The 20,034-nt window shown below is 34.5% G+C and overlaps 1 protein-coding gene across 7 annotated transcripts in view; it reads right to left on the bottom strand.

Annotated features, from left to right (window-relative positions):
• Window positions 1-307: 307 nt before the first annotated feature.
• The window catches only part of RB1CC1 (RB1 inducible coiled-coil 1), a 73,678-nt gene continuing 53,951 nt past the window's right edge, over window positions 308-20,034 (bottom strand). For 2 of the 7 annotated variants that reach the window (XM_026075837.1, XM_026075840.1), the window contains 9 exons: window positions 18,049-18,208; window positions 15,859-15,967; window positions 15,503-15,743; window positions 11,569-11,620; window positions 10,129-10,176; window positions 5,744-5,802; window positions 3,824-3,960; window positions 2,574-2,644; window positions 308-1,951 (listed from right to left, as the gene is read on the bottom strand). In XM_026075837.1, coding sequence (XP_025931622.1) covers window positions 1,874-1,951; window positions 2,574-2,644; window positions 3,824-3,960; window positions 5,744-5,802; window positions 10,129-10,176; window positions 11,569-11,620; window positions 15,503-15,743; window positions 15,859-15,967; window positions 18,049-18,208 — 955 coding nt within the window. In that variant the 3' untranslated portion in view covers window positions 308-1,873. Of the gene's footprint in view, window positions 1,952-2,573; window positions 2,645-3,823; window positions 3,961-5,743; window positions 5,803-10,128; window positions 10,177-11,568; window positions 11,621-11,677; window positions 11,986-15,502; window positions 15,744-15,858; window positions 15,968-18,048; window positions 18,209-20,034 lie in introns of those variants that run through there. The other 5 variants (XM_026075838.1, XM_026075839.1, XM_026075841.1 and 2 more) reach the window with 5 other exon arrangements.

Raw genomic sequence — 20,034 nt, 5'->3', positions numbered from 1 at the left:
TCCTTAAACTACTTGTGTCTCAACTGACCAAATGAATGAGACTGAGTCAATATTTCAGATCTGAATTCCTATTTGGTTGAAAACCAAAAAGTCAGTGATAAAAAATGCTGTATCATGATTTTTTTTTTTCCTCTGTAGATTCATATGCTATTTATATACTTGACAGTACTAAGCTATGATAATATTGTGCCTTTTTCTTCAGGAAGATTTTTTGGTGAATAATTTTTAAAAAGTCAGCACATCTACTAGCAAATCTAATAATCAAGTAGGACTCTGCCCTGATGAAATGACATTCTATTTTCCAGAATTGAACTGTCAGATTTATTTTAGTTTATCAAAGATACAATTCCAAGCCCACATCTCTCATAATTAAAAAAAAAAAATATCTGAACTTAAAATTGTTATGTCACGACATTTTAAATAAAGCATACACAGGAGTTTCTGAGTATTCAAGTAGATCAGGTAGTCTGAAGGTATATTATTTGCAACATACCAGCAGAAGCACTGAGATTTTCATGTATCACTTCTTTCTCTTCTCCTCCTCCACTCTCCACTTTCTGAAGATAAATCACAGTTGAACAATTCTATGGAGGGAGTACTAGGCATAAGTTCATTGTTGAAACCAGAATTTCACTTTCCCACTGGTTACACGCTTAGGGTACATATTTTTATATTGTAACAGAAAAGAAAACTGAATAGATTACATTCTTGAATTATAGTCAGTACAATTAGTTTGAAAAGTGTCTCTTGTCAGTTTAATTAGCTGACAAAATTCATTTCTGCCTACTTAAATCCTTTTTTATTGTTACAAGGTAATTCTTGTAATTCCTGAATGTTACAGAACATTAATACCTCCTGGAGAAAATAGTCATTTCTATGTAATGAAATTTTACAGGAGTAGTCAGAGAAAAGCTGTAACAGATTTACTGTATATTACAGAAAATTAATATCTAAAAGGCACACAGATGCTTCAAACACATACAGTTTCAAATCTTTATTGTTTTAAAATTCTACATGTCTTTTACAATTACAATAATTTGTTACTTAAATGACTCTTGTATGGTTAATGTACAATGAGTTTTTTCCTGAAACTCAACCATGAAATACGATTTCATCAATATGATTTTTCTAAACAGATTAATACAAGATTTCTGTTTTGCTGGGAAGATCAAGTGCTTCACGTCAAACTGCACAGGTGTCTTCCCTTCAGAATCTGTGTGATCAATCCATCGAAAGTGCTTTTGAAGATTGCAGATCTAACTGTGACTGATTTTCAAGATCAGTCTATCAAATTACAAGGGTTTTTTTAAACATTAGGGAGCATTTTCATGTAATGAAACAAGTTGCAGTAGTTATTTTTATTCATCTACTGAGGCAAACTCATGTTGAAGAAAAATTATATGATTATCTGCATGCAATGAACAATCCTCTTTAAATAGTTGATGAATTTTACACATATAAAGAATCTGTTAAAGAGTGCAAGTACTTTGATAATGATTTCACAAAAGGACATATGCTGGTAATAATGGTAACTAACATTTAACATCTAAATACAAGCTAATGTATATTTAACAGGCAATTAACATGGCTAATAAGCCATGTTGCACGTGGTTGCCCTTTGAGAAAATGAACTCATTTGGTCCACACTCCTAAAGTTATCTGGGTAAAAAATTGGAACAGTTAGGGCCAGAGATTTTGATGAAATTCTTGTTTCTAAAATGTGACCTGTTAAAAAGTAAAAGCAGTACATCAGTGAAGTATATTGTCACGTGACCTCAGTATAAAAAGATGGCCTGGTACTTGGAGCGATGAATGAGCACTGAAGGACAAGCCAAAAAAGAATGGAGACAGAATGAACCAAGATTTTGTTGTGTTATACTTTCTTGTTCCATGGTACTGCTTTCACTCTGTAGAATTTTGTACCCAAAGGAACTTTAAATCTGTTTTGTGCCTAAAAACAAACACACAAAAAATTAGAAATGTAGGGTTATTCCTCTACTTTCATTTTTATATTTTTGAGCAGGAACTGATTCCCATCCTTTGCATTTTTCAAATCTGGATATGGAGTCCAGCAAGGTTCCTCTGCACCTCCTCCTATTAAAATATTACCACCTCTGGGCCCCCACTGATGCCTCATCATTTCCTCAGACTCCTTAAAATTCTGACATTTAAGGCTACCAAAACCTTACTAGGAACTGAAGGGAACTTTAGGAATGCAGGATACAGGTCATTGAAATATGATTGCAGAGGGTTATCAGAAATGTTCACTAGTATCTGGAGAGAAAGGGAGAGGAAAGGTTTGTCACACAGGAAGAAGGGGCAGACAGGTTTACTTGGTAGTATTGACAGACCCATCCAAGCCACTGCTCACTTGCTCTTTTCCCTAGTTTCTCTTCTCTTGCTATTCACTGAGCAGCAAACAGAGCAGGAATAGCAGAACCTGGGAAAACTTTCATCCCCAAGTACCCTCACTCATAATATAGAGAGTATACTTTTCACAATTCTTACAAACATTAAATCTGATTTTCTCTTAATTTTATCAGATCATATTTCTTCCACTCCTATTTCCTTACCTTTTTTGCCTGGCAATATTCCTTTTCCATCACTTTTCCTAGCACCCAAGGTCTCCTAGATGCACCTGAAGCTAAAGAGACAGCATATTTATGATTATTTTAGATGAAAAAAATAGCTTAGTTAAACTGAAGTATTATCCTTTTGAAATGAGAAAAAAATAAGCAGAAATATTTAATGTTTTGGACTCAAATACATGCTTAATGAAATAACTGCTTAAATAACTTTAAATGAATGTCTCGCTTCTAGTGTATTTTTTGCAAAATCTGTATTTCCCCTATACTCAAGATTTTTGTTGCAGAAATGTTTCTTAGGACACACACCAAAAGGAATTACTGTATGAATTTTCATTTCTTACCAGTAAAAGTTTCCATACGCTGTTGCATATCAGAAGCTGCCAACAGAACTTACTGTCAATCAGCAAACCTTGTCATAGATTTATTCAGGTATAATGAATGATACCAATAATTTTAAAATAACTATATAGTCTCCAAAAGAGCACTAAGCTCTAACTGAATTCTGAGATTGCTGAAGAATCTGTGCTGTATGTGCTCTGTGAAGCATATGGGAAGAACTCCTACCTAAGATATAAACATAACAGTCTTAACTCTATGGCATTGGAGTATTGCGTACACAGCTCCGGAAAATATGACTGATAAAATTTAGTCAATTATTTAGTTACTGTTTCAAAGCTGTCTTCTGTTTTTCTTACTGTTGGTTTACATATATAAGGTAAAAGCCTTGCCATTCTGAGTATGCAATTTTGGGTTTTGTAAGTTCTCAATTCTTAATTGTTTACAGATACTTTCTAACTATTTCCCCTAAAATTCTTGCTTAAAATGTTTCTGAACTTTGACTACATCAAAGGGGAGGAATGGCTCAACAGGAAGGCTACATGAACTGTGTATACATATATACGTAGAGACAGACACATGCATGCACAGATACACACGTTAATGTACACTGTGTACAAAAATGACTTCTTTAAACAGCTTAATTTCTAGATGCATATTTTTCTTCCTATTTTTACAAGATATTACTATTTATATAAAGTTTTGACTGCCTTGAAAAGTATCAAAACAAATAGCTATTCCGGAAATTTCTATGTAAACTCTTCTGCAGTTTTTGCTATATGTATTATTGCTTATCGTATCTACCACATATTTATTTATAAAATCACTTACTAAGCGTTAGAAATTTAAGAGTATTATTTGTATGAAGATGTAATAATTCAAAGTAATCTGACACTTACCACACTCACCTGGTTTGAGATCCAGTGCAGCAAGAGATTCTGAGTGCAAGAAATATAAGGTTGGACTAACAGTAAATAATACATAGTTGTCATGCCTTTCATCCAAGATGATGAGAACCAAATCGCCAACCTGAAAACTGAAGAAATCAAGGAAATTAGCTAAAAAAGCACAGAAGTTTAACACTACATTAATTATACTATATGTTTTTTCAAGTATTGCACAGGCTGAGACTCGGCTGTACAGTAACATAGACATTTCTAATTATGTCAACTTGTATACATTTTATATTTTCTGAAGTCAACAAAAAAAATTCTACCTTTTAAAAAGTATGTTTTTAACATGCTTCTTCTCAATCCTATAGCTCAAATTATTTTTTCAAAAGAACTGATAGTCTTGCTTTAAAAGATAAACAAACAGAAATACCTAACAATATACTAAGGTTTCAATTTTAAGTTAATTTATATTCACTAATATTTATGATAATGATTGCTGTAACAGTGTATAAGTATGCTTTTGATGATTTAAACTGAAGTTCATTTGACCACACAAATTTCAAAGCATTTATATAGGCATTCAGTCTTAAAATTTTAAGCATACAGGACAAAGAAGGGACCAAGCATTCAACTGAACTTTGATCAAAGGGCCAAAAGCAAAGGAAACACTGTGGTGACTCTGTATAAAAAATTTCAGAAATCTCTCCTTTTTTCGTGATACCAGGACAGCAAGTCACAAAGTTCTTATGCCAAGATTCAGTAGCAGAATTCAAAGACCTTTTTCTGCCTCCAACTTCTGTTTCAAGGCACAAATGTGTTTGAAGTAATCTGTTTACCCGTGAATAAAACAAAGTCCAAAATAACCACAAATCAAACATCAGGTCGTGAGAGGGCTCTAAAACACACACAGTCTGTGCATGTGTGCGTATGCGCACGTATGTGTGGGGGAGTGGCAAAGGAAGAGGAAAACACATTTTTAAAAAAAGGAGACTGCAGATATGCAGTCAGGGGTAAATATGCAAATCTAGAGAAATTTAGTTCATTTCCTTTAAAGTTCACTTTCCGATTAAATAAACAACACACCAAGCTTTTTGCCCTTTACTGATTATGAAGGCAGACTATACTGACTCAGATAAAGACATCTTTTGGACAGGTGAATTCTTTTTCATTTTTCTCCCAAAGACTATTAGATCTGCCATAATATTCACCTGCTCACAGAAAAAGCTGATTCTGCACATACTGTTCTTGTTACAATAAAAATGCAATTATTGTAATTCAGAAAACATTAATTGTTTTTCTTTCCAAAAGCATTTTTGCTATTACTCAGTTAACAATCACTATATAAACAACCACGCCATTCTTTTATAGGTATCTGACTTAAGGAAACTACAGACAGCTGTTCCTATTTTGCATGAGTATTTGTTCGAGTAAACAGAATAGAATAATTAATTTACTTTCATTCTCTCAAGGTAAGCCAAAAATTTTGAAGACTTCAGAAAGCTTCAACTTCTACTGGAATACAATGGAGCACTAAACACGTTCGGGGTGAACAACATTCCTTCTGTTTTTTCTTAATATGATTTTGGAAAGGTAACAGATAAACAAAAAGTAAATGGAAAATAAACACTGGGAGCAATATCATGGGGTATTATCCTTATGAACAGTGTAAAGAAAGGCTCTGTTAAGGCACAAAATTTAGGAAAGCCACTGACATAAGAAAGGCCTACATAGGTTGTTGGGTTTTTTTCTTTAATTAATGTTTATAAAATTGGATTTATGCTCAACTGGGATGGTTCAATAACTGACAGGTAAACTAGAGATGATTTATAGATTTCATACAGTAAAACAACAGAATTGGGACATTCTTTAACTACATACTACTGAGGGCAGAATCATCTGTTTATATGAAAGTTAAAGTGTACTTACTCTCTGATTGCTATTTTTTCAGAATGTCTTGAGGATACTGATGACATGCTTTGGGACATCTAAAAACAACAAAAAAGAAAAATCTATAAAATACTGGCAAGCTATGAAGTGTATACTGTAGGTAACAATATGTTTTAGATAAATCATTCTTGGTTTCAAACCCTGTCTATTCTTGCAGATCCTATATTTACCCAAGAAAACAGCATACCTTTCTGTTATCCTGTTCTGTAGCTTCAATATATTTTAATAACTACATTTGATTATGAAGGGTATCATGTAAGTGATTTCTCCCTCATTATGTAACAATGAGAAGTGCTTTCCAGATCAGCGTCACTGAGTATTTGTTCAGAGCATACACAAGACTCCATGATATAGCTATGCATTCTAACACAGAAGCCATTGACATACGAGAATTACAATATTAAAACATGTTTATTACACTTAAACTGTTGGCTGTTGAACTCAATATGGTCTCTCAGTTTTACTGCGGACTGTCACACAATCTTAAATTTACTGTAATAGACAGAGCAGGACTCCCTGGAACAAAACTTGAGTCAAATTCACTAAGAGCAAACAAAGGCTTAATTATGTAAGTTTTTGCACATATTTTTTCTCTCAAATATATGTGATACTTGCGTTTAAATCTGACTGAATTCCCCTAATACTGGCACATGAACGAACTTTTGCTAGCTGCAAATTTACAATATATTAGCTTCACTGGAAAGAATACACATGTGCATACGCTTTCTGTGGTAAGTGTGATATTAAGAAATGAAAATGGATAAAGCTACTTTGTATTTACAAAAGACTACATAACACACAAACAGATGAGTTGATAGAGAAGCTGACCGATGTAAACCTATATACTTGGCTACCCTTTGATAACTTCCCTACAGAACACAATTTACTATTACCCTGTAGAAACTCTGAATAAAGATGTGGCAGTTTTCTATAGGTTCCCACTTCTTGGACCATTTATACAGGCTAGTCAAATCAAGATTATTTGTACTTCAAGTTTAGTACATGATTTTTCAGCTATAACTCAAATATTGTTAACTATAGCATATTTCCTATGGTTAGTCTTTTTGGTTAGAAAACAGTATCAGCCTGTCTTAATGTGAGCTGAAGCCCAGTCATGGCTCCTTTTTTATCACTTCTTCAAACTAGTCTTCACTTTAAGAAAATGAGTCCAAACTGAATAAAGCACAACAGAAGCTCTTGACTTTTAATGACATTTTCAGCAATCGGTTTTCTTTATGCAGTCCAACTTCAGATCAATTTTTTTTGTTAAAGACGACATGTCTGACTCATTCGCATTGTACTTTTTTTTCTTGGAACAGACACAGCTAACATGGATGCTATCAAGTACATACAATTTCCTTAGACCGTTGTCAAAAATGTTTGACAGTTATCTTCAGACATTAAAACCAAAGTTTTTCTTGCACTTTTAAAAACTAGAATAAGTTTTAAATTTAAATTAAATACAAACTAGCTTGATTTCTGTATTTTTCAGAAATTTTTAACTTCAAGAAACAGAACAGAACAAATTAGGCAGTTAACCATATTTCTATTTACAGTTTTGCAAAAGTTTAGAAATCTAGACAGAAGATATTTCTCATAGCCTTTAAACAAAAAAGTTTCCTTTTCAATATTTCATATAAAATAAAAAACTCCTGTATCAGCATTCCTGGTATTAAAAGGAGTTCCCCCACACACATTTTTTTTTTTTTTTAATCTTTTACTGCTTTCAGAAGTAACCCACAAATTTTGTTGCAAAACCTAATGGCCTTAAAAGATTATTTTTTTTAATTATGCAAAACAGGTGTTCTGGGTTTCTTATTTTAAGTAGCTGGATACAAATAAATATATTTAATATATTTAAGTGTTGATGTACAGAAAATATATTTAAATGTTCAAATCCACTTCAGTTTTAGAAGCATATTGGGAAGGGCTGGGGGAAAGGAGGAGGAAGAGGAAAGAAATAATAACTGATTTTCAATTTTGCTGTTGTTGGTTACAGAGACATTCAGAGGACAAGTTGCCAGTTTCCTTGTGAAAGACAGAAATTTTTCTTCAACTTCTGTTCTAATTTTGGAAGAGAACTAAAATATACTCCACTGTCTTAAAGCTGAATATCCGTAAGACAGTTACCTCTTAAAAGGTTGGGAGCAAAGGAAGATTACTTGAAACTTTTCTCAGCAAAAGTGTTTCAGAAGTCTAGCTTTAGAAATAAGAGGAAAATTCTACAAACAGCTGAAAGGAAGGAGGGTTCTAATACTGTCAAACATCATGAAATGACCAATTTACAGGCAAGGAATTGAAAAAATATCCTATTTTTATACCCTTTTAGGAACCAATTTTGAATTGGTTTAGACACCAATGGGTTGCTGATTTCTCTTACGTGGTTTGGTATAAATCACTAACAATAAGAATTTCGCATTTGTCTTGCACAACATCAGGTATTCTTCAATTTGGTTTTACTCTTAGGTAACAGAGATCCAAAGTTTAACAGAGGAAACCTACAGAGAGGTTTGGCAGACTGTCCAGTGTCTTTGATTTTTCTTTTAAAAGCTATGCTGAAATACCTTCTGTTTATTAGCCTTTTGAATAAATGAATCCTCATGTTTAAAAACATATTTTACAAGCTCTGCAATCTTTTCTCATGCTCTACATTAGCTGGGTTGTTATGGACAGGTTTTTATGTGGAATAGAAAGAGTTTGAAAAAAATAACAATTTCATACCTGTATATTTAAGGGGAGTAAGTTATATAGTAAGTTCCAAACCTAACCCAGACAGAAAAATGGCAACTGCTACAGAACTGGAGAAACTTATCAAACACTTTTGCTACTAAACATAACCTGTAACTACACAGATATCAGTTCCTACCCCAATTCCTACATATCATCTGTCCACTTAAAGAAAACAAGATCTCCATGAACAGTCCAAGCAAACTGTCAAAGGAAATGTCCACTTTCCGCACACATAGTAATTTTTTTCAGCTTAAGATTGAGACCTGCTAGCAAGGCACCTCTGGAGATATCTAGTCTAACCCCTCTGCTCCATCAGGGTCAGCTACAGCAGATTGTGCAGGACCATGTCCAATCAGATTTTGAATAACTGCAAGGATGGAGACTCCACAACTTTTCTGAGCAACCTGTTCCACTATTCAACCACCACCTTGGTTTAAAAAAAAAAAAAAAAAAAAAAAAAGGTTTTATAAAAGTTTTTTAAAGAGTAAAAGGATGAAGTTTCCTGTGTTTTAATTTGTGCCCATTGCCTCTTGTCCTGTCACTGGGCACCACTGAAGATTCTGGCTCCATCTTCTTTACACCCTCCCATCAGATATTTATCAATGTGCATAAGACACCGCTCCCCCCCACCCCCGATTCTTCTCTTCCTTCAGGCTAAACAATCCCAGCTCTCTTAGCCTCTCATGTAGATAAGAGAGGCTAAGAGCATATATAGTGCACATGTATACATGTGTATGTATCTATATCTATCTAGCTATATATATCTACATATACAGATATAGCTTGAGTATTTAATATAAAAAGTTTAAAATGATTGTCAGTATTTTCAGTTGCTAAGCAGTATTAATGTTTCACACCTCCCAGAAATGGCAGATGCAGGTGGGAGGGTCTCTGACTGTTGGAAATGCTTTCTTAGCATAGCTTGATTTTTGGCCTGTCAGTTAAAAAGCATTTTATACGAGAAGCGTGACAGAGACACCTGCTCTCAATGTCAAGTATGTTTTTGTGTAAAATAAAACTGCAGGGCAGTTTCTCTGCCCTAACCTGAAGTCTTCTCAGAAGTTTGCATATAGGTTGAAGCTGACTTACATGTATGCTTCACCTTGAACACCACATGACAAGCTCTAAGTTTTCTCATTTCTTCACAAGATTCTAATGCATACATTCACGTCCATATTTTGAAAAATTAAGAGAATCCTCTTAAACACTACCATCAGAAACTGTTTTCTAAAAATAACCCCTAAATTATTGCTAATACTCCTAATAATGCTTAATGTACAGGCATTTGCATTCTTGTAAGCTGGCCTTCAATTTACTTCTGTTGAAAAGCATAGATCCATTTGAATTAACTTTACTTTTGTAAGTCTGGATAGGTCTGTGTTCTTTTCAAAAGAAAAGTTGTGTTTCCCTCCAGTCCTACGAATCTTTTTCATGGGAAAACTATTAAGTTGATATACCCTCTTAAAGGTTATCAGATTACATCTATTTACCACTTTTTCCTCTCACTTGCCTTAACATCTGGAATATTTTTTAAAGCTAGCAAAAGCCATTTTATCATTTTAATAAATTTAACATTTGTAAGCTTTAATTTTTTTAAAAAAAAGACTCAAAATATGCATTGCACAAACACCTACCAATCTTTGATTTAATCTCTTATTTTCTTCTTCTTTCAACTGCAAAGTCTGAAAGAAAATCATGTTATCTGATTAACCAATTAATACCTTTTCAGTATAAACATTTAAATAAATGTTTTGATATGACCAGAGCCACACTGACTACTTATACAATATACATATTTACTATAGTGTTCAAAGTTCTAAAACAATATCAAAACATCTTCTGAACAAAGATACACACAAAGTTAGAAGTCCAGCAACTACCACAGTGCTGCTAAGCCCACTGCTAAACCACACTTATCTCCATACTCATCCTTCCCTAACTGGGAAAAAAACCTATCCATTGGTAAACTAGCAGCAGCAATTTAAGATATTACTGTTTTATAGCTTCTAGCTATTATTCCTCACAAACCTTTGGCAAACAGATGACAAAACAAAACATGGAAGTGTTCTTCGTCAGAAACATCCAGTCACTTACATCATACAATGAYGCGTTTTAACAGACAACATTCAGTGTTCTCCTCCTGATCACAGACTTTAGACTTACTGATCCTAGAAAACTAAAACCTAAAGACTGAAATCCCTTTTTAAGCTCAATCTGAAGAAGTAAGGAAAAGGCAACCGGAATGGAGCCCGACACTGAGGGAAGTATGACTGGACCGCTAAAAATGACTAGAATCTGAAAGAGTTCAGTGTATCTGCTGAGGATTAGTCTAGCCTTTACTCTGAATGCACATTGAAAGCTGTGCTCAAAATACAAGTGCACAAAATACAGGCAAAAATTAAATTAAGGTATGCATGGGGAGGTGTATGTGTAAACATACAATTCTATTCCGCACATTAATCTTAATAAGTAGGAGAAGAGCAATAACTTCAAAGGAACTTGCAATTTTAAGAACATTCATAATAGTACATTTACTTTATTTTATTTTTTTTACAGAAGCAGTACTGTCAAGATAATGCATCCCAGCCAGAACTAAAACAATCTAACTAGTAACAGCCTAAGAGCGGAAATTACCCATCTGCAAAAGAAACGGGTAACTCAATCTTAATTCCTATCCAATTAGTTCAGATGCCTTGATTTGAAAAGTAAACGAAAAAAACAAAAACAACTTATTTCAATCTTTTTTTTCTTTTTTTGCTACAGAAATTCCCATGGATCAATGACCTGTCACTACTAAGAAGATATATTAGACCTGACTTATTCATACCAAAGACTATATAAATACAAAATAAAGCATAAATGGGCTTTAACCTAGGTCCAGTATAAATACAGTGTATTAATAATTATTTTGAATGACTTGAATAGTTGAGAAGAACAAAAAAGCATTATTTGGAATAAGTCTTGCAGATACTAAACTGCACCAGAGTACATAACAACTGACCACAACACTACACCCACCCACACCTTTTTAAGTACTTAATCACAATGCTTAATCTCACAGATAAACTACTCACTCTTTCTAACAACATTATCCGCTGTTTTTCTTCAGACATATGGACATTTTCACTAAAAGACAAAGAACAACATGGATAGGTTAAAAATTAATTCTTCACATCCAAAAATTTTTCCCCCCCTCTCATTCACACACAGATGAATGCCATGCATTTGCTAGCATGATAGGGAGCTTCATTGTAAAAAAAGAGCTCACAGAGTACTTTGGAACCCATTCTATTATATATTGGCTAAGGAAAGGCATTATGATCAGGAAAATTTTGGGGGCAGGGTGGTGGGGAGAAAACAGTACAGAAAGATACCTCGATCAGCATGGACTTTTCCGGCAGAACCACTTTTTACCAGAGTTCCTTTGTTGGAAGAGGTCAGTCAATTTTCAGACATTGATAAATAGTTCATGAAGTTACAAAGGGCCATTTCTACATATTTTGCAAAATTTTCAAAACATTAGGATGAAAAACACRGCTCCAAATCCTTTAGCAGCTAACTCCAGATACTGCAGTTCATCTCTACAACATTTTATTTTCCTAATCTTTGTCATTTAAATGCTTTGTGTCCTGGGACTCTCTGCCAGAGAGACCAATGTGAATACTGCCTTATTAATTGTCTCCATATATCTTTGAGATAGACTGAGAGCTGGGGCATGGTAAGATAATGCTAACACTACCCTGATTAGAAATTCCTAAGAACACAGAGTAATTTCTAAAACAATTAAATTCTATTCTGAAAGGCAGGTTAATAGGGAAGAAGTAATATATTTTGTAGTCCGACTTGCTATGGTTGGAAAAAATGGACAAATTTTTGGACTCAGTCCATTCATCGAGTCTGACGAGACATACTATAAATCCAAACAAATGCAAAGTAGAACTAACTGATTATAATTAAACCATGCTAATCATTCCTTCACTTCGGTTAAAAGGCTGATTAGCTCTCATGTAACAGGAAGATGTCAAAAGAAACCTGTAATAAAGCAATCTGCCTATTTACTACCCAATTTTTACTACAGAGTCAAAATTTAGAAGACAAGCCTGTGAACTAAAAAGTTTACTTTTTGTAAGCTTCCCTTGAGGGTCCAAGATGAGAATGATTACTGCAGGAAATAACCTTCCTTCTAATGATAGGGTATTTCAGTGCTTTATTGATTATCAGTGCAAGTTCCGCTTGGTGAGTGGAGATTGTTTTGTTTCATCCTTGCTTCCATAAAGGTATTCAGCGTACTGGATAAATTATCCTGGGTTAGGTAGCATCAGTTGTGAAGGGCATTGATTAAAGTGACTAAGAATATCTAACACCTCTGCATTTGTTTTTGTGAGAAAATGCACAGGCTTAAATTGCTTAATCATCTTCCAAGAAGATTCTAGGTAAAGGCATAGCAACCAGGAGTCTACAGTCAGTTATTCTTTTTTCCTTTCAGCACACAATAAAAATTTGCATGTGGTATTGGGGTGGGTCATTCAAAGATGCAGCCAATTTCTTCATATAAGTGTTCTCATGAAGCTAAAGTCCCCTTTAACCGTATGAGAGGTGTAACGGAGTTAATCTGGGATTCTAAGTCTCTTTCATTCAAACTAACAGAAATGTTACACTGTACAGGACTGCCAGTTCTGAATCCTAAATTAGACAGCTATTTTAAGAAGTCTCAGATATAAGAGGGAAATAAGAGCATATGAACTCTTTTTTTCCCCCTCTCTCTCTTTTTTCTTCTTCTAAGTAAGATTACAAGATCTGTCTTCCCCAAAGTGTTTCACTGCACTGAAGTAACTAGAACAAAGTGGGCTTGCTGTTCATTCAGGATAATATGACCCAGCCTACAGTATTCATGAAGTTATCAGATGAATTAGAAAGTCTTAAAGCTCTAGGGGGGATTAAGTGAGGAAAGGAAATCTGACAAAGCAGTTATAATTTACTTTTTAAAAACTACCAGAAAACTACTGCAAGTATATAAAAGCATAAAATAAAACATTTCATATAGTTACTAGTATTTAGAAACATCTTGCAGTTCAAACTCAAAATTTCCTTACGTACTATGATAGAAGAGGGTCTTAAAACAAGAACACCTAACATAAGGAAATTAAAGAAATGCAAGAGATGCTCCCAAAAGGCTGAAAATATTAGCATAAAGAACAGCTCTCACAAATTATTAAAAATAACTAAATGTTGACTATTGCAATTTTCTTAGGCTACCACAGCAGAAACATATGCATACTAAGGATTTTAAATTTTTTCTAGTTTCTCTGGTTTCTCTAGAGCAAAAACATCCCAGTTGAAATGCCTTGGACAAAACTCAACTATTTATTTTCTGAATTCGCTGCCTGTAATCTATTCTGAATGGATTCTCCTACTGCACTGAGCAGGATAATAGCCAAGTGTCTTCTAGGAGTAACAAATCCTACTTTAATGCATGTGTATCACATACACTTTCTTACTCTACTCAGAAAGCTCATGTAACAGAACGTGCTCATTTTAGTATGAAATTTTGAAGCATAACATTGTATATTTGTTAAGAGAACAGAAAACAAAAAAAAATTAGAATTTTCACAGGATAATAATCCCTTCTCTTGGAGTGTTGGAGACTTTACTAGCCAGGCAGCTTTTCAGTATTAGTATTAGGTACATCTAAAGCAAGAATCAAGGCTCTGAACTTAACTTACATTTCCATGGAAGTCAACAGGTAAAGAAAAAAAAAAAGGGCAGAAAACATGCCTATAGTAGGTTGGTTTGCTGAGAACAAACACCCTACAGCTGTGTACCAGTCAAAATTATTTTAACTTCAGAAGAGTTCAAATCCAAGCATATATGCTCACAGTGATGTAACTGAGATCAGATCGCTATTAGCATTATATGGAGTGTCACAGTTTACTGTGCAAGGCATTACCTGCCAACACCCATGCACACTGCTACTGTAGGGTATCCAAAATACAGAACAGAGTGAAGTGAGTGACTGTGACAAAGCTGCAGCAGGTCCCTTTGCTCTCTAGCATCACTTCTGTATTTCAAGCTTAGCTTCAGACTATCTACAAACTAGCCCCTGCCATGTACCTCAGTGAAAAAAGGCGATCAATAGTTAGAAAAGTGTGATACCTGCATAATGCTAACATTTAAATCCGTTGCATATCCAGATTATCCACCAGATCCAAACACATACTAGAGTCCCCAAAGAACCAATTTTAAGTGAAAAGTTTAGTTATGAAGGTTGTGTTGCTTGCTTGCACTGGGTGTTTCCCTCATATAAGGGTTTCCATTGCAGAGGTCTTCTGTCCTAGACCCATTACTGTTTTCTAATAAGTCTTATTAAGTACCTCGTGACTGACAGTGCTGATTCAGAGAGGTTATATAAATAAAAGGATGATGAACACCTACTCTCTCTCTCCAATGAGAAAAAAACACCAATTCATCAAGGCTACTTAATCTGTCTCAGTTCCATGTTTGTTTTGAATCCAGAGGATTCATCTTAATTCCTGTCAAGCATAACTATTGCCCCTTCCCATTCATCATCTCATTTTTAGCATCTACAGCAATCGTGTACACAGAAAAGCAAAGACTATATGTCTACTTTTTTTCTTTTAAATATGAGTTAGCCACTGTTAAAGAGATATGCCAATAACATGCAACAACTAGCTTATCCTAGGCTATTACAATTGCTCTTCTCCCACTCAATTTACATTTCATATACTTAGGTTTATGTTTTCATCTTATAATTGCGGGACCAAGAGTCACCTCTAACTACAGCTGCTTCTAAGTCACCAGAATGCATTCCCAGTGACTTTGGCACTGTAATTGTACATATGCATTTAAAAGAATATTTTTAGCAAGAACAGAGGGATAAGGAGTATTAAACATACTCATCTCATTTGTATTTTAAAACATTCAACAGTATATATATCTAAAGAATTAGAGTATGCTTTCTGTATTTTTACCGCAATGTCCCATACTTACTGCACGGCCATCATGCTGGTTTCCATTGTGGAGTCCATCCTCCCTTCAGCTGCAAGGTCAGAAACTAATCTATCTGTGTCGGTGGGAATATCAGGCGCACAAGCTCCACAAGCTTCTGAAGTTGCTGTTAGGTAGGGTGAAGGAGTAAAATTACTACTTCTCAGCTTGTTAACTTCTTCTTCAAGTTTCTTCTTCTCCTCAAGTAAATGAGCTCGATCTTCAGAAAGTGTTTCAATCAAATCTATGAAAAGAGCAAATATATATATTAAAAAAAAAGCAGCGTCAAGGATCAAGAACAGCTCAAAGTAAATGAAATAGTATCTTTTCTAACAGGACATTTTCAGAACTTTGCTTACCCTTATCTTTTTCTTGCTGTTGTGTTAGTGATTTTAATCTGTCACTAAGATCATTTATTATGTTTTCTTTTTTCATTTTTTCTCTTGCCAGAACAGTGTTAAAATTTGTCTGAAAACAAAAAGAAGTATTATCGAAACAAGAAATGTGTAGTATAAATGGAATACAAAACACATCAGTAGAAAGAGAAATGTACAAGTTATTACACATTTCAGTTTCCTAAACTGTAATAATACAGAAGGAAGTAAACTAGTTTACATACTACTTTGGTAAAGAGATAGCTGGTCTGGATACTTTGTTTTGAGGATTCTCTGTAACAGCTGTATTTTTTTTTTTTTAATCTCTGCTGTCCTTCTCCTCACCCCTCCTCTCCCATACACACATGTAATACCGTTATAAGGAAATCATCATTAAAAATATTCATTACTGGTAAAGTGTTTTAACACAATGGGTCACATTCCAGTTAACATACCAGAACTGCATGCAGTATACTAAAAACTGTTAATATTGGGACAAAGATGAATATTAAAACACACCCACACTGCACCAAGGTATGTAACATTAAACAAAAAATAACATTATTAATGCAGTAGAATAATATACTAGAATCTGAATTAGAAATAGATTTCAAATCATGCATTAATTTCTTGCTGAACAATTAATACAGAAATCATATAGGAATTCAAGCTAATTAGCCTGAGTAACTTTTAACATAACAGAGACTAATATATTCTTCTGCACTCTGATGCATCTTTCTGCTTTTTGAATCCCTCTGCTAACCATTATGCCTTCATCCCACTTAACCCTAAGCTTCTGCTGAAGGGACAAACTGAAGAGACAGATGAAAATTAACAGAAATCTATAAAAAAAGGTATTTTAAATTACAATTTCACTTTTTTGTGAATTTTATGAGCCAGTCATGACCTTGACTGGTTTTAGATGCTCTATGCCTATCATCTCTCAATCTTAAATTGCAAACTTTGTGGCAGGCTACACATCTCCATACTGCAGAGCAGACTTTGGTAAATGCCTACATAACAAAACTAACATAATTCACTATGAGAATCAATAACACCTCTACATCTACTGAGGCAAAAACTACATCAAGGGGGAAGTTAAATACCCCAAACATTAAATCAGCAGAGCCAGCCCAGTCAGTTTTCAGCACAAACTGCTACACATTTTTTAAACAAATAGGAGGTTTCATTGGAAATTGCTGTTTACACCTCAGAACCTTCCTTTCCATGCTCTGCTGCTATTCAAGAATATTATTAGATAATGAGAAAAATGACATACTAAGGCAGATTCCAATGAGAAAAAAGTTAGTTAATAACATATAAAACATTCCTAAAAGATTTACTGTGTAAGGCCCACCTCAGTATAAATATGTCTGCAGCCCAAGATTTACAAAAATATATTTTTTTATGACAGTCCAGTTTTCTGCTCTCTGTGCCAAGTAATTCACATTGTTCATCCACCAACATCACTGATTATTACACTGCCTCTTTATCCTTACTATAGCTGAAGTAAAAGCCTTTCTTACTGTTTAAATGCAAAGCTGTAGATAATAGCTGTTACTTGAAGGGAATTAGTTTTGGAACCGAACTCTTATTTATGAAGTCTCAGAGATTCAAGATGGTTTGAAAGGAAGAAATGAGTGGATAGAGATAATAATTACTATTAGATACCAAATCATATTACACTGGATTAAGTGATGGGTACATAAGAAGTCTCTAAGTTTATAAAGAAATAAAATAGAACATTTGCTTTGAACCTCAAACTCCATCTGTCCAGGCTAATAAAGTTTAAAAGTCATTAAATAGCATTCCAAGTAATTCAGTATTTCAACAAATTTGTTTTGTGTTGTCCAGAAATACAAATCACTAACTCTAATTATACTTAACCAAGATCTTTTTGGAGTTCAGTAAAATAACAAATAAAAGTTTTTAGCACTAGCTTAACAACACAAGTAAAAGCAACAAAATAACACTAAAAAAATCATTAGACTGCTCCGTTCACACAGATTTAAGATTTTTATAAGTCTTGGATTCTACTAACATATCATGCCCTAGCTCTAGATAATAATGTAAATTCAGTAAGTAGAACTGTTACTTAGCAAAAGAAAGCACGTAACTTTAAAGCAGCACATCATTCTTATGGGAGCAGAAGTAATAAAAAGAATCAAGCTTTACCTGCTGTTCTGCAGTTAGCGATGTTCTAATGTTTTGCATTTCTTCATTCTTTCTTTTCTCTTGCTCTTCAAGTTGCTCCAAGAACTTCATTTTTTCTTCTTGAAGCTTTTCTTGAAGTTCAGCAACCAAGCTTGATTCAGTAGATGATACAGTAGGGGGACTTAAAAGAAAACGTTTAGGTTTTAAATTTGCAGTATTCAGAGTCCCATTATACATAAATAAACTCAAAAGTCAAAAGTTAATTGAGATATTCTTCTGGACTATTTAATTAATACTATATTGCAATTAAGTTATTGCTAATCTTCAATTCTACATTTTAATAATGGGCATCTCACTTCTGTTTCCCACTGTGCTACACTGGCTCTAATTTTGAATTTTTGTTTGTCAAAGGAGGAATTCTTGCTTTTACTTCTCTAACGTAATACAAGGAATAAAAAACGGCAAAAGAATAACAGGTGAACTCCCTGTAGATTCTTAGTGTGCCTAAATGCAAAGCCTCCAGAACTCTCACGATTAAGCAACTCAGCAGTAAATCTGATGGCAATGAATCCAGATGGGAAAACTCAAGACTGAGTTGCAGAATCTGGAGAACAGGCATAACTATCATAAAGAAAGGGAAGCATCAACAGTGCCTGTGGCGGGGCATGAAGGATAGCAGCCATAAAGGCTCTTGAAAAAGCAATCTTACATCAGCCAAATATTTTCCATCACTGAACCCAAAGCATTATCCTCCTGTATTTTGGCTGGGGTCAGCAAGAGCCACCATTATGGAACACTGGGACAGAAATTCCTTTGTTGCACAACTTTTGTTAAAGCCTGTAGTATTTTAATTTTCTATTGTTCCTCTACACTGGAAATACTTTTCATAAAAAAAGCCCTCAAAACCTAACTCTCCATCTATGTACATATGAGTCAATGGATTTCTCTAGTCAAAGCAGTCTGGAGGTACCACCTCACAATATTAGGTAGGTTGTGCCAAATCAAAACATCATGTGTCAAGACACCAATACCTACAAGCACAACTCCTAATGCTAAAAATGCTCCAAGATTTCTTCTTGCTTCATAATGCAAAGTTTATCTGTTAACACTAAGGACTAGAGAACTTCAGAGACACCAGAAAAATTCAGCATTGAGAATATGAGAGAAGAAATTTGGAGGAGGCTGGGAATGGAAGATTCTGATAGCTATAGCTGCACATTGGCTAGGAGTTCGGTGAACCTTGGAACTACCAGTTCTGGCCATTTCTACAGAGCCTTTGCTTTATCATACAATCCAGAACATACTTGCCTATTTTCCCCATGAGCTCTCCCTAACAATTTAACAGAGTTGAGGATAGATTTACCAAAGCACAAATAAGAGTATGTCTGCACCTTACTTTGCAAGTAATAAAAATTCACTCTTGCATCACTCCAGACTGTCTGAACACTAAACTAATATATGAGCCTAACCTCAAGCCTGTTAGCCACACTAAACCAAAGCAGATATCATTTACTCGCAAGTGGCCTTACTGGACTACTAACTGCTTGCAAAACAATACCCTAGGAAAGCATATTCTTCTGTAAAGGATGCCAACATACTCAACTAGTTTTTAAACCTCTTAACTACATCAGGTATTGGGTTTACATATTTTTTCTGCAAAGGTCTCAACTGCTATGGCAGTAGTGTGTGTGTGCGCGCATGTGTGTGTGTGTTCTAGATACCAAGAACAGATTTTCTCATTGTTTGGGGTTCCATTTGCAAGAAAGCACTCTACTGCAAAAAGACCAAGGATGTATTTAGCTATACTATCACTGTTTTGCCACATGGTCACATAGTGTATGATGCAGTAGCCAAGCACTTAAAAAGCCTGTGAGAAACTGTAAATACAAAATCCCTGAAAGCAGACTGAAGTGCACTGACTTGCAAAACAAGCTTTGAGGTTCCAGAAATTAGGAGAAAAATGAGCAGAGAATGAAACAAGCCCTGAGAAGCCAAGGCATATCTTTA

This window comes from Apteryx rowi, unplaced genomic scaffold (assembly GCF_003343035.1).
Source record: "Apteryx rowi isolate R43461 unplaced genomic scaffold, aptRow1 scaffold_412, whole genome shotgun sequence".
NCBI lineage: Eukaryota > Metazoa > Chordata > Aves > Apterygiformes > Apterygidae > Apteryx > Apteryx rowi.
The sequence above is the reverse complement of the archived record's forward strand: the minus strand, read 5'-3'. Positions and strand labels throughout refer to the sequence as shown.